The sequence below is a fragment of the Eleginops maclovinus genome, chromosome 24 (assembly GCF_036324505.1).
Source record: "Eleginops maclovinus isolate JMC-PN-2008 ecotype Puerto Natales chromosome 24, JC_Emac_rtc_rv5, whole genome shotgun sequence".
Lineage (NCBI taxonomy): Eukaryota > Metazoa > Chordata > Actinopteri > Perciformes > Eleginopidae > Eleginops > Eleginops maclovinus.
Window position 1 is genome coordinate 2,699,711 of NC_086372.1, and position 15,463 is coordinate 2,715,173.

Consider the following 15,463-nt stretch of genomic DNA (forward strand, 5'->3'; position numbering starts at 1 on the left):
AGATAATTAAGAATAACAAGTATCAGAAAGCCTTTAAGCAAAGCTGCGGCCTGGCAGTAGCTGAACCTGTTGAAAAGCTGCGAGCCGTACTCTGTGGTGACCATGAAGCTATGGTTGGGAAATTCTTTTCTTTTCTTTCAGATTCAAACTCAGTGGTTTTGTTCTGCAGATAGAGTTTCACTGGTATCAATTTGGGTCACGAATGTAAAAAGAACATTTGTGACAGCAGTAACCATGGAAAGTGTTGCCTCAGTAAAGAGAGGTTTGTTTCTGTACTCTAGAATTATTCAAATGAATCTCTTAGTATCTGTATAACTCACAGACTTCCCACATCAAGGTGACACTTTTGTTTTGAACTTACATCCTGTTATGCACAATGTAGACACAAACCATCTGGCTGAGCACAGCACAAATGTGCATTTATGAAGCACTAATATCACGTGTATGGTGACTCAAAGTGTGGTGCAGAAAGCCCACGCAGAATGGTGCATGATGGGAGTTGATTACCAGTGTCCCTGTAAGGAATTGTATTAATATATTATTCACGTATTGTAGGATGTGTTACAGGCATAGTGTTATTCTTTATAAGTAAAAGACTTTGCTATCAACCAAATCTATGACACAAACCTCCCAACAGAGGGCGACACAGGCCAGTCTGTTGCAGTGGATAGAGGACATTTACTCGATACATTGATGATGTCATGCCCCTGCAGGCAAAGGGAAAAATCGACTTGGTTAACATTGAATAAATTAGTGCATTAAGAATATATTGAACTGATTTGATTTTTCCTACAGTAAATGGTTGTGGCAACTCATCCTACAAACATTCAACGTGAATACTAAATGTGCAAAAAGTGTAACATTACCATGTGGATAAATTAGGCACGTATTTTAATGTGGATATTTTTCAGTGTAATTAGTTTTTTTGCTGGAAATATAGGAATTAAATAAATGTAGAAATACCTTTAATCTACACCCAATTAGAAATAAATGTGTATGTGTATTCAGTACCGTCGTCTTTGAGTGGTTTAATTAGCCTGTTAGTCATCAGTGGGACTGTCCTGTCATGAGCTGCGTCAAATTCATCGATAACAGCGAGCGTTAAAGCGGAAGTTGGAGGGCTTGTTTTCAAAATAAAAGGGCAAATCAATTCACAATATTCTTTTAAAGAATTTAACATTGCATTTGAATTGCAATGTGCTTTAATATCATGGAACTTTATCATTGCACACAACATAGGACATAGAAATAGTGGCCAAAGATAAAAAGGCAACATTAATGAAACATATTGCACAGAAAGAAAAAGACAGTCAACAGGAAAGCTTTTATTTTGAAAACAATCAAAGGAAGTGGTGTTTTACAGCGTCCCTGTTTACTCTGGTGCTGCTGCTACAGTTGTGCACGCAGGCAAGTGATGCCAACATCCGCTCCGAGAGAGAAAGAGGGAGAGAGAGAGCTCCTTTAGTCATTTCCACATTTCTTTTTTCTTGTTTTGCATCATCAGTCTGTGTAACCAGCGTGCATTGACCGTAATGTGCAAACAAGGCGGGGCTGGTTGACCCTCCTCTCTCATTTCGGACAAGTAGGAATAACACTGCTGCAGTTTTCTCAAATTAGATACATCCAGGCATGAATTCAGCCGAGCAGACGGTGACCTGGCTCATAACGCTGGGGGTCCTGGAGTCTCCCAAGAAAAGCATCTCGGATCCGGAGGCTTTTCTGCAGACCTCTCTGCAGGATGGAGCGGTGCTGTGCAGGCTGCTGGAGCGACTCCGACCCGGGACGGTGGACAAAGTAAGTGCATGCTTTGAATAGACTGTGGAAGGAAACGGAAAAAACACATTATTCAATAGCCTATATGTGGTAGCACACATAACAAGAATAAAAACAACATAAATTACTCAGAAATGTCTGCCTATGTCCACATAATAAATGAATAACTGCCTTTATGTAAGCAATAAAACATCCAATAACATTTTTAATTCTATTTTTACTTTGATATTTAGTGTTTTTCTCCTGTTTGTTGTGGAACAAGAGAGGAGAAATGACATATTCAATTGGTGTATCATTACCTATAACCCCAACACTGTTATCATCACATCGGTCTTCTTTAAATCTATTTGAAGGGGGGGCTTCCTTCATAAATAAGGAACTAAAACATGTTGTTGGAATACGAACACTGCGAGGAGAAATACTTCAATTCAAACACTTATTGAATCTAATTAGACTTACTAATTAGTCCAAACAGTCAGTCATTTACTGTAGACAAAAGCTACAGTAATAGAGCTTTTGTCTCATATTGTACTGCAGGCCTAAACACACACACACACAAACACACACACACACACAAACACACACACACACACACACACACACACACACACACACACACACACACACACACACACACACACACACACACACACACAATGGACTATGAACCTGGTAACGTCATATCCTCCTTTGGTTTATCCAACTTCCCTGTTGTGTAGTGGAGCTCTAACAATTAGCCTCTACAGTTTAAACAGTGAGGAATTCCTTATTTCAAAATAAAAGCATAAAACGTGTCAGCTGTTTCAAATCACCACCTATACTGTTTACTTGGCCTCATCTAAACATCTTTGGCACTTATTTTGAAAGTATCACAATGACCTTCAAGGTACAGAATATATATGAGTTGTTTTCTTAATTGAATTCTGCTAGATAAGACACATTATGTCAAATTAAGTAAATAAATAATGTAATTATCCATCAGGAGTACCCAACAATATGTATACCATAGATCATAGCATTTATGTATTTGTTAACTTACTGCAATTAAATAATGGTTGTTGTAACTTTTGTCATACGTCTTATTTTTAACACAAAGTGAAAATAAATCTTAATTAACATTTTAGTTTGAAAGTGGAAACCGGAAGTTCAGCTTACGTTTAGCTACCTTGATTCTGGTAAGCATCAAGTGGCAAGTGCACTAGCAACGCCTGGAATATAAGGTTGGTTTTAATACAGAAGGATTAACACTTTAATTGAACGTTTATCATTAATTTGTGGGAGTGTTTAAAGCTAATTAAGTCACTTTTTGTGTGTAGTTTTTCCAGGAACCGAGGGGAGACAGCGAGTGTCAGAAAAACATCAGCGAGTTTATTAAAGGCTGCGGGGCTTTCGCTGTGGAGGTGAGTTAACGTGTCAATAATGTATTAATTAATGCACAATTACACAATATCAACCCTGAAAACACACTGCATACATACACATTCATACAGACTTTGAAAAGTTATGTATTGGGTGTTACGTTTTCTATTTAGCCTACTCCTGTTGACGTCAGGAGCAACAGGTGATTACCACCAACCTGGACATGTGTCATTTATGAGCAAATATAGATGTTAGGAGGATTTATTGTTTGTATATCCCTTGAGAATAACCCAACACATTTAAATAATGTGTCTCTGTATAGTTAATTGGATCTTTTGAATTATATACTTTAGCTTTTCAAAGTCCTACCACCTTGATGTAGTAAAAATAGGATGTAAGCCAGTGGAGTTTTCGCACAAGACAATGTTTATATCGGGTTTATACATTGGAACTAATTGCTTAATCAGTGGTAGTAAATAACCAAAAACGTTGCGTTGTTGTTGGATGTGTTGTCTGGGAGTTAGTTAATTATTTCCCTCATTTTCCATTATCATTGCTGTCATGCGGTACCTGTTATTATTTCCAACATTGCATCAATACCCAAAACTTTACAAAGTAGTTTGTGCATTAAGCTCAACACACACATGCTTCTACTGTAACTCCTCAAATAGGTCGCATAAAACTAGCTTTTTACAATATCATAGTGGCAAGTTTATCCAAAAATCTATCTGTATTGTAATCAGAGCTCAAAAGCATTCTGGGGTGTGTCCATGTATCTGTGTGTTTGCACAACAGTGTTTCAAGCCAGATTGTATCCTGCCCCCACAGAGGGTGTGTGGACAGTGAGTTGTGTAGTAAAATATGACACCACACACACTCGGTGACTCGCACACTATTGATCTCAGCCATGGAAAAAGCCATGTATTCATAATGGGAACGCATTAACACAGGAGTCCCGGGCTGTGGATCTATAGTAAGGTTTTGCTCCAGACTTTGAAAATGATTTGATGTCTAGTCCTGATCAGAGGTGGAAAAAGTACTCAGATCTTGAGTAAAAGTGACAGAGTGAAGGAATACTCTGTTACAGGTAAAGAGGCAATGAACCGAGTCAGAGAAGATGAATTTGGGGAGAGGAGGTATAGTGACGTAATGCAACACGCCATTGGATTTTCCAATCACGTTGATTAGAGGCATGTCAGCCATGTTGCTGGAAGGCCTGCATTACCAGCAGCGGAGCAACTCTTCCAGACACTCGCTGGACAGGCAGAGGACGAGTAGAGCGGGATCTCAGAGTGGACGACAAGCGGCTCTGTGTGTGGTTGAGTTCTGACCAGAGCGACGCGATTAATCAGATAATTAGTCTGGCTTCTGCTGCTAATTAAACTTAATCGGGAGGGGGGGGGATATTGATTCATTCAGTGTGCTATCTCTACTGCATTAAATCAAGCGCCCTCTGTTTTCAGGTAAGCTAATCACAGGCGTTTCTTTGTAAGATGGATCTGCTGCTAACAGCTGCATGAAAGACAGTATTTGTGCTACAATCTGCAGGATAGACATACATGCAATGACTTTTATTATTGTTTATTATAAGTTGTTTAAGGGTTTACTTTTTTAAGTACAATGTGAAAGGAAAGATGGTTAAATGTTCAAATACGATGTCCTGTAAATTGAAATTCCTGTATAGTATAAAATGTCCTCTGTCTTTATGAGCCAGTGTATGTCATTGCAAATATACCAAGTTATTTTTTAATAACATGCTTTGTAATATTAATAATTAATTGCACTTTACCTCAATCAGTGATCATGAGATCCTTCCAAGAGATACTGTATTTGTCTCTGGCACTCTCCATGTGTTTCTAAGTAGTATTTGTCACTTATAAATACACAATATTAATGTAAAAGCTGCAGCAAAACTAAATATGTGTACAAATGCAACCTCCACGCTGGTACATTCATACTGCAGCATTAAAAGCCTCATATTGTATTTGGCGCAATGCCGGCAGAGAGATGAAAGTGTGTTTGAGTCCACACCGCGCTGACTACTAATCAGCCTGCGTACATAAATCACACGAGTGCATTCCTAAAAGCAGGTCTCCATTAAAGCAGTGTGTGGTTTCTTTATGTGATTCAACAGAACCAATCTGTGGAGAAAAGAGTCTTTTTCTGTCTGATCTCAGCGTTTGCCATTTGATTTCCACTAGTTAGAGTTTTTTAATCAGGAGCTCACTTCCACTTTGCTCCACCTTCATGCCCTGAGAATGTGGAAGCCCGTCAGTCAGTGTGTACTATACACAAGATTAGGGGCTTCAGAGCTGTGTGTGTGTGTGTGTGTGTGTGTGTGTGTGTGTGTGTGTGTGTGTGTGTGTGTGTGTGTGTGTGTGTGTGTGTGTGTGTGTGTGTGTGTGTGTGTGTGTGTGTGTGTGATGGGGAGATTACAAGGGGAAGCTCAGACTTTGTGTAATCCCGCTCCAGACTGCAGTCGGAGCAGAGATGTAACCCCCCCACCATACACAGCATTTCTTCAGTTTTTATGCTGACGTATGTTTCCATTATGCAACCCTTAAGGAGAACTGTGGAGAATAAAACCTCCATACCTTATTACTATTTCAAAATGTTATTAATATTCTTTATTTGTTTTTCCTTCTTTAGCCTTTTGAGGTAAATGACCTCCTGCAAGGACAGAACTTCCCTAAAGTCCTCAACTCCTTGGTTGCCCTCAACAAAGCTACTGAACGTGAGATAACTGTGCTTATCTTATTTATATTGTGTCTTTTTTAAGGCACACTTTCCATGTAGAGGTGTTTTATAGGGGATATATGTATGCTTGGTATTAACTAAAGCAGTTCTAATAGTCTCATACGCTATAACAATGTAGTTTAATTATCTTACCAGGGTTTGTAATTAATTTAAAATACTTTAACAGATAAACTTGACTACATATTGAACCTGTCCTCGTAGATCTGAGTGTCTCTGAGGACAGCCGGTGTGTGCCGCACTCGTCTCACCTGAGGATCAAGTCGTTCGACTCTCTGAATACGAGTCGCTCGTCCAAAGCGCTGCAGCCTCAGTACCGCAGTCTGGTAAGTTTCCCTGACAACGGCATCAACACGTCTCATGGGTAATGACGGGAGACAAACACTGACCCCGGGAGTCATTAGACTGGGTCACCATCAGCAGCCCAGATTCATTCGGCTCTCTCCTCTCCCTCAGGACATGTCCGAGGGCAGTGGGTGCGGCCACTCGCTGTTCAAAGCGCGCTTTCCCTTCGAGCAGACCAACGAGGACGAGCTCTCCTTCTCCAAGGGCGACATCATCACCGTGATCCGGCAGGAGGATGGGGGCTGGTGGGAAGGATCCTGCAACGGCCAGTCCGGGTGGTTCCCCAGTAACTATGTGCGGGAGTTGAAGGGAGGCGGTGGGTGCAGCTCTTACACATGCATCTTTGACAGGGAGGTGGGAAGAATCTGTCCTTATGCATTCGCCATGTGGTAACACCTTTAACTTAGCAGCTGATTCTGAATACAGCAGCTTGTTTATAAAGCATTTTGCATGTGCTGCCACTGGGATATATAAGAAACTTTACATACTATGCAGAGTGGAACAAAAATGCAAAGGCCAGAACTGAAAAGCATAAACAACGGCTGCCTCCTGTGCTTTCAAGAGACATCCTCATGGTTGGATTGTGTTGCTTTTTTCTGAGGAGGGAAGGCAGGACTAGAGGAAGGAAGCTCCACGAGCAGACAAAGACAGGAAGTGCCTCAGCTGCTGTATAGAAAGGAGCTTCCTGACTTAAAGTAAAAAAACAAGGAGCATGATTACAGCACACTGAATGCATAGAGCCAGAGGAAGGTCTTTATATGACTCATGGTTGTTAGTGGAGTAGACATTGTTAAATTGGAGGTCTGCATTAGTTTACTGACATAAATCATTATAATGAGACAGAAAAAGGAGGTTTTATTGCAGTCATTAGACCTTTCTTTGTTTCTGCTCCTAGACAAAGATCGGGGTAAAAATCCTAAGAAAAGCTGAGCAAAGAAACCCTTTCTACTTTACCTTTTCTGGTCAATCAGATACGTCTCAAGAGTACTTTATTATCTAACAAACCCTCATTATCGTTCTGGCATTCCATTGCCATGCCTGCAGAGGACAATAGTGAACTGAAGGATATGACAGCATGCGCTATTATGGACCTTGCAATGTTGAAAATAACCAGGATGTTGAATTGTTCTCTCCTTCTTTCTCTCTTCTTAGACAAGACATTAGAAAAGCCAAAGACTGGGACACTGAAAAGCCCCCCCAAAGGTTTTGACACCACCATCATCAGTAAGACCTACTACAATGTGGTGAGCATCATGGACTTATACACCGTGAGGCTGACAGTACATGCATGTGTTTGTTTTTATTCAAACACGTATTTTTCATCCGTGGATTTAATTAATGCTTGTTTGTCTGTGGAAGCTGCATGGGAGGCTGCAGCAGATGTAATGTAGGTTATTTCTTCCAGCCCACTGGTTTCTGGGACAGCCATGCCTCAGGGTTGGCTACTGCTGCTGTGTGTGTGTCTGTTAGAGTGTGTGTGTGTGTGTGTGTGTGTGTGTGTGTGTGTGTGTGTGTGTGTGTGTGTGTGTGTGTGTGTGTGTGTGTGTGTGTGTGTGTGTGTGTGTGTGTGTGTGTGTGTGTGTGTGTTTAATAATGCAACAAGCTGCGATAGTCTCCTTAGACAGTCCATCTGTGGTTAGGGTACCAGAGTCTCTTTCTCACAGACGCTGCCTGCAGTCCAAGCTGTTCCCAGACAGACATTCAGCAAAAGGAGATATAAATAAAATCTGTTTGTGTTTCTGCTAATGGACAGAACAGAAACGGGTGTAATGCACGCTTTAGGCCTTTTCATTTGAGTGCATTTGTGCAGCTAGCTTGTGTTCTTATTCCAAATGCATTAACTAGCATCCTCTACTTCTTTCACACACACAAAAAGGGTTTAATATTGATTGATTTGACCTGCTTTAACATCATGTTATTACTTCCAGACCTTAGCAACATGCAACTATTAATTACCCCAACCCTCATTCCTGAGAGGTTGTGATGCTGTGGAGAGATTGGCCATTTATCCCGTGAAGTCAGACCCATAAAAGGCTACTCAGGCCATCTCCCATAGGGTCTGATATCGCCCTGCATTAGCTTATTACAAAATGCATCCCCTGTTTATAAGTGGACAGCTTTTATTTTGCCCTAGCTGCAGATCTAGTCTGACATAATTGGAAGACAATGTGGTTGAAGCTGCAAAAGATGAGTCTGATAAACTGTTTTAGTATCCCTCTTGGCCTTAATACTTAAAAAGATGAATATGTTTTAGTGATGATAAATGCAAAGGATATGTTGATGGATATATAACACTTGAATCATGTAGTATCAATGGATTGGGTTATTTGGTTGTATGTAGTGGTCAGTTGGCTCTTCTGTTGCACCCTAAACCAGTCCTTTATCAGCCATTATTTCTTAAATCATTATATTAATTGTGTGGTTTATTAGACATTTGGAAGTAGTGGAAAAGGACCAGCACAGATCTTCCTAAAGGGCTTACAGTCTTTCATATTTTCTGCACAAAAAACACATTTTTATCTTCAAAATTTGGCTTTTACAGCCAATACACTCTGTATTGACATTTCCTTTTGAAAGTGCTCTCATATATCTCTCCCTAACTTATTTCTATATGACTTATTGTATTAAACCTGATATTATCTCTGTGTTTGGCTGTCCGTGTCTCTGTCAGGTCCTCCAAAACATCCTGGAAGCAGAGACTGAGTATTCGCGGGAGCTGCAGAGTCTCCTGGGTTCATACCTGCGCTCCCTTCACCCCACAGACAAGTACGGTTATTTTTACCCCTTTTCATTGTTTTATTCAACAGACTGACATCTCCAACACACGCTAGCAACACTACTATAATCCGTCACATTGGTATAAGAACACGCACATACTGTATATTTCATGGAACCTGGATGTTGTATACAGCACCATCCTATCTTGTAAACATCACACTGCTGCACATGAATTACTTTCCATATTTATTGGAGCTTTGCAGACATAGTGAGTTATTTATACCAGCCTTTTATTAAGAATGTCAGGGATCTTCTTAAATGGATGAGCCTGGGTTTCACCGTTTTTATACGATATTCTGTATATTAAATTATGAATGACTCATCTCTCTCCTCCTCTCCTCCTCTCTCCTCTCTCTCCTCCTCCTCTCCTCCTCTCCTCCTCTCCTCTCTCCTCTCCTCTCCTCTCCTCTCATCTCCTCCTCTCCTCTGCAGACTCAGCAGTGTTGACATCAGTCACATTCATGGAAATCTGGAGGAGATCTCCACCTTCCAGCAGATGTTGGTTCAGTCCTTAGAGGAGCATACCAAGTCAGTGGTCCCCGCCTCTCATGTCTAATACAGATGCTACTCAAACTTAAGTGTCTTTTTTATGATGCATAGAGGTATTTAAGGGGATATCTATCAGTTTCAGAGTGGGATTGTTTAATATAAAGTATGTAAAACACTAGAATGAAAAGTTTCAGTGAACACAAAGCATCCTCCAGCTTGGTTTTACAAAGGAGAGGTGCAACACAAACAAATGCTCAGACCTAATAGTGCAGTTATTAGAGCTACAGAGACATCTGGTGGTAGTCTGAAGTACCAGCATGCTTGTCTGAGCCCTTTTAACCTGCTGAGAGATACAGCAGGTTTCTGATAGATACATTTAGGCAGTTATTTTCTTTTGTAACAAGGAATTTGTGTTTGCTTAGACTCCCCGAGAACCAGCAGAGGATCGGGGGCTTCTTCCTGAATATGATGCCCCAGATGAAGATCATCTATGTGGCTTACTGCTCCAACCACCCGTCTGCTGTCAGTGTGCTCACACAGCAGAGGTAAAGAGATACACAGTGTTTGCAGGGGGCTGCATGTATTGTTCCTGTGTGTAATATATACTGTGTGTGTGTGTGTGCATCACAGTGAGGATCTGGGGGAATACATGGAGTCGAAGGGGGCGTCCTCTCCAGGGATCCTGACCCTCACGACTAACCTGAGTAAACCCTTCACCAGACTGGAGCGATACCCGACGCTGCTGAAGGAACTGGACCGACACATGGAGGTTAGCTGAAACGACCTCTGTGTCTTTAAGCCTTTTTGTGTCCATGCTTCCTTTGTTCAAAATAACTGTTCACCCTTTGCCTCAGGACCAACACCCTGACAGAGCTGATCTCATCACAGCGATAAGCGACTTTAAAAGCTTTGCGGTAAGAGACACACACACACACACACACACACACACACACACACACACACACACACACACACACACACACACACACACACACACACACACACAATCGTTCCAATTATATGAAGTATATTAGTTAGAAAGATCTAACGTGTGTGTGTGTGTGTGTGTGTGTGTTTTCAGGCTCAGTGCCAGGAGGTGAGGAAGAAGAAGGACCTGGAGTTGCAGATTTTAACCGACCCAATCAGAAACTGGGAGGGGGATGACATCAGGACTCTGGGTCCGGTTCTCCACATGTCCCATTGCAGCGTGCACACGCAGAACTGCCAGGTACTCACACTGAACACACACATCTGTTGAGTTCAACTGACCAAGAAAAAACTGGTAAAAGGTATTTTTGTTTTGCTTTCCAGGAGTCAAACGAACGCTACCTCGTCCTCTTTCCTCACACTCTGGTCGTGCTCTCCGCCAGCCTCAGGATGAGTGGATTCATCTATCAGGTGTGTATGATTTCACCTTTAAAGCATACGACATGTGATTCATGGTCCACAGTTTAACACATTGTGTGTCTCTGTAGGGAAAGATGCCACTGACAGGGATGCTCATCTCCAGAATAGAAGATGGAGAAAACCTGAAGAATGCTTTTGAAATCTCCGGTCAGCCCTTCCTCTCATTCTGCTCATGCACCTTAGACCTGTGAAGTATTCCCTACTCTGTTCGTTTTAACAGTTGTTTTTGTGTGTTTCAGGCAGTCAGGGTGATCGGATGCAGGTGGCCTGTAACACTCAGCACGAACTACAGGACTGGCTGGACCTCCTCACCAAACACACACACACTCCAGCCTCACACACCAACTCGCTCAAGCATCAGTCCGTCTGTCACACAGTGAGTCTAATCATTTCCTGTTTCACCACACCAACGTGCCATATGTTCCTGGCTAATATTCATCCAAGAATCTGTATGTTCTGATTCTATATCCTCTCCCCCTCGTCTCCCAGCTGCCCTCTCTTCCCGCCACTCCCTCCAGACACTCGGAGTCTCGAGGAGGAAGCGTCGGACACAACTACCACACCCTCCCCCATCCCCCTTCATTTGGGATGGCCCTCAACAGCAGCACGACGTGGGGGCCCCTGGAGCCCCCCAGTACTCCTAAACCCTGGAGCTTGAGCTGCCTTCGCCCGGCGCCTCCTCTACGACCCTCAGCTGCTCTGTGCTCCAAAGAGGTGCTGTACAAATATATTTATACATCTCTGAGTCCTTCTGAGTAGAATAACTTTACATGTGTCTGTGTTTTTGTGTGCAGGATATGAGCAAGAGTCCTAAGAACATGAAGAAGCTGCTCCCTAAGAGGAAGCCGGAGAGGAAAGCCTCAGAGGAGGACTTCACTGTCAGGAAAAGTTAGTATGCAACGGAATAAATACAACACTCTTGCCGTCCACTAGACTTAAGATAATCCCTTCCCCATACATCCTTAATATATTCCTTCCTGTTGAGGTACAGCTGCAGGTTCCTATGGAGTATTCGAGGAACTTGAACACTGTCTTTCCTCCATCGTCTCTCAGGTACAGCAGCTCTGGAGGAAGACGCTCAGATCCTGAAGGTCATCGAAGCTTACTGCACCAGCGCCAAGACACGAGCCACTCTGAACTCCAGTGAGCACACACACACACACACACACACACACACACACACACACACACACACACACACACACACACACACACACACACACACACACACACACACACACACACTCTCACACTGCTATCTGTCTGATTGCTAACTCTGCTGTCAGCTCTAACAATGTTTTCTCTCTCCTCTCTTCTTATGTCTTCCCTTCCTCTGATTTCCTGACCTAACCACTTCCCCCATATGTTGTTTTTTGTCTTCCTTTATTTCTAAATGGTGTCTTAACTTCTGTTTCCATCCCCAATAAACCGTTTTCCTTTAATTAACGGTTGCATATGGTTTCCCCCAACCCCCTTCCTTTATCCGATATGGTTTATCCTCCTCCCCTCATCCCCCTCAACGTTAAATTCCAACCCCATCCATCGCTGGTTACGTTACGGTACAGCCTGGCAAGGGACTGACCTCATGCACAACCACGTGCTCGCCGACACCAGCCTCACCGTCGCTGGTATCCCCGGCAACCCGCCTTGTTCTGACCAATCAGAGGACTCGGATTATGACAGTCTCTGGAACGCCCATAGTTACAGGACTGCCTCGTTTTCCCGTAAGAATTCGGTGTCGCAAAACCACTGACATGCTGGCCAATCAGCTGGTTTTTAACTAGCACTAGACACGTACATCTATAGATCTTCCCCAACCTCTCGTCTGCTGTGTGTTTGTGTCTTTGTGACGAGTATACAGTATTTTCAGTGAGCATGGAGTACAGTTTATGTGTTTGTTTTTTTAATATCTTACCCTCTCAATGTGCAATCAGGCTCCAGCAGGAAGGACGTACACATGTTGTTCCCGGAGGAAGAGAAGATTATCGTGGAGGAGACCAGGAGTAACGGACAAACTGTGGTGGAGGAGAGGTGGGAGAGGAGGGAGGAAGCTGTGTCTTTATGCACACCCTACTGAATGTTTGCTAACATAGATATAGCTTTAAAAGCATCCCCTTGATACAAATATAAAGCAAGACAGGTGACATTTCAATCCACAGAGACACCAACATGTATCTGAATGAGTGTATGTTAAAGTAAAGCTGTGTGTTCCTGCAGGAGTCTGGTGGACACGGTGTACAGCCTGAAAGACGAGGTCCAGGGACTCAAACAGGTGAGTCTGCAGCTTTTTTGTATTACTAACCCTCATTATCATCAGTCTCCTGTTCAACTGTCTCACTTTTTAAGGTTCAAACTAGGTCCAAGCGTGCATAAAAGTATGATTATAAAGGAGGTTCCACAGGGCGTTCAGGCTACAGACATTTGGATATAACTGTGTGTTAAATAGATGCGAAATAGCCATAAATATTGAATAATTTTCTGTGTTTTTTCGTCTCCCTCCTGCAGGACAACAAGAGGATGAAGAGGACGCTGGAGGAGGAGCAGCGAGCGAGGAAGGAGCTTGAGAGAGTCGTCCGGAGGGTCCTGAAGGGCATGAACGACCCGACCTGGGACGAGACGAACCTCTGATCGCCAGGGACTTTTTTAAATGACCTTTCCTTAAACCTGTGCCCTCTTCCTATGACCTTCACAGTGACCTTTGTGGACCAAACTGTGGACCAAGTCTGCCAGAAAAATCAGCAAAGCCATCCTCACTGACCGTAAAGCTGTGAAGCCAAATGAGCTGGTAGGCACGATGACATCACTTCCTGTCCCACTCTTTTCAAACAGCCTTTTTTTGGAGCCTCGATAAACAAACCTTTATTTCTCTTATGCTTCTGTATTTATCTTTAATTCATCTTGTGCTGATGTATTAAGTATGTAATTAACCATTGCCGGAACAGTATAATAACACTACGTGGGTTTATTCATTTCACAGGTAAAAACACACAAACTGATTTCATTTGCAGCGATGTTGTTTCTATTTCAAATGAAATGCTAAATCTGATATTTAATACTCCATTTCTACTTTAAGATATATGCTCTTGATAGTCACTAAACATTGCAATGAGGGACTACACATAAAACAAAACTACATTTACCAGCCGCTATAACTGACAGGATGATGAAATGCTTTTGCAACAGACTAGTTATATTTTAGGGATCCACTACATTGCTTTACTTGATGTGCACATTTCTGGTGTTTTTTATTTCTAAGGAATATCAAATGTTTTGTATTTTACTAAGTTTTTAAACCCAGATGAAACGTGAGTTGTACAGGCGACACGGACGCTGTTCTTCCACTTCTTGGAATATATTTAATATGTTTATCTGTAAAAGAAGTCAGGACTTTGAGTTTGATGATTAGAAAGTAAACATGTTTGAAGAGATGCAATGAAGTGATTTCAAAGTATGTACTTGCGTATGAAAAGAGAGCCTTGTGAGACTGAAACCAAGTTATAAGTTAGTCTGAACTTCAGGAGTGAAACTAAAGGAGAGTCTGCTCTCTCTGTTTTAAAGACCAAAGTCCAAGCAATACAACACTGGAAATATTTTTTGTTACTGGCTGTAGAATGATTTTTATATTTGTACACCTTTGATTTCTTAACACTGCTTATTTTCTACTGGACCTTGTTGATCACACAGAAGATTTGCTTATTTCTCATGGACGTCAGGAGACCTGCCTTGTGGAGAAAAACATTTCCTTTGCTTTAAATATTGAGGCTTTAAACGTCAACTGAAAATGTTGATTAAATAACACTTATGCAAACTATGTAATACAGTATGACAATTTTAACTTATTTGACTGAAGTGTGTTGTGTGTGTAACTGATGGTGATGAAGGATATACCAGAAGAATCACCCCGTCTATTTATTTTGATCCTCTGAATAAAATGTTGAATCAAATCACGTCTCTAGTGGATCTGCCTCTAATCTCAAAGCTGGTCATTCATTTTCTCATTGTGAATTAACAACTGGGAAAGTTTCATGTTTATCTATTTTTAATCTCCACTTCAGTGTTGACCACACAAAATATTCCAGTTTAGAAACAAACAGGGAGGCAGTACTGTGGATCCTCCTGGAGAAAATGTCTTTAATATACATACATTTAATAACACAATTCCTTATTTGCATTTCTGAAGTTAATGTTGCAGAAAACCTGCTATACATAAAGTCTTTGTCTTAAAGTTATACATTTCATGCAGATTTGTATTCGTTTAAATATTTTAACCTATTCACCTTAAGTGTTGTTCTGTAAGTCAATTCATTGAGGCATTTAAAGTCATGTTAATGACGAAGGTATTAATCAATTAGACCTAAAAAACAAACGGGTAACGTACCTTCGTCCTTAATCTCTTTATTTGATTTTTTAAAATTACAATTTAAAGAAATGTAATTACAAGGCATGCATAACAAAATTAACACTTAAATACATAAAATACCAAAATAAAACCCACAAAAAACATTTTCTTTCATTTAATAATTTTTTGACTTTTTTCCAGATTGCCTCAAAAGAGTGA

General features: G+C 41.5%; 1 protein-coding gene across 2 annotated transcripts; it reads left to right on the plus strand.

Moving 5' to 3' along the window:
- The first annotated feature begins 1,390 nt into the window (after positions 1-1,390).
- arhgef7b (Rho guanine nucleotide exchange factor (GEF) 7b) lies at positions 1,391-14,849 on the plus strand. 2 transcript variants are annotated; one of them, XM_063877990.1, is made up of 21 exons: positions 1,391-1,794; positions 3,090-3,173; positions 5,782-5,866; positions 6,091-6,212; positions 6,343-6,547; positions 7,384-7,475; positions 8,903-8,997; positions 9,442-9,537; positions 9,921-10,043; positions 10,129-10,267; positions 10,353-10,412; positions 10,580-10,726; positions 10,810-10,896; positions 10,974-11,052; positions 11,145-11,281; positions 11,395-11,619; positions 11,700-11,793; positions 11,959-12,048; positions 12,840-12,936; positions 13,123-13,177; positions 13,411-14,849. In XM_063877990.1, exons 1-21 carry the CDS (start codon positions 1,630-1,632, stop codon positions 13,531-13,533), a joined length of 2,400 nt encoding a protein of 799 aa, XP_063734060.1. In that variant the 5' UTR covers positions 1,391-1,629; the 3' UTR covers positions 13,534-14,849. The 2 variants fall into 2 exon arrangements, with proteins under 2 accessions (XP_063734060.1, XP_063734061.1); XM_063877991.1 differs by lacking the exon at positions 1,391-1,794 and adding an exon at positions 2,846-2,993.
- Positions 14,850-15,463: the final 614 nt, after the last annotated feature.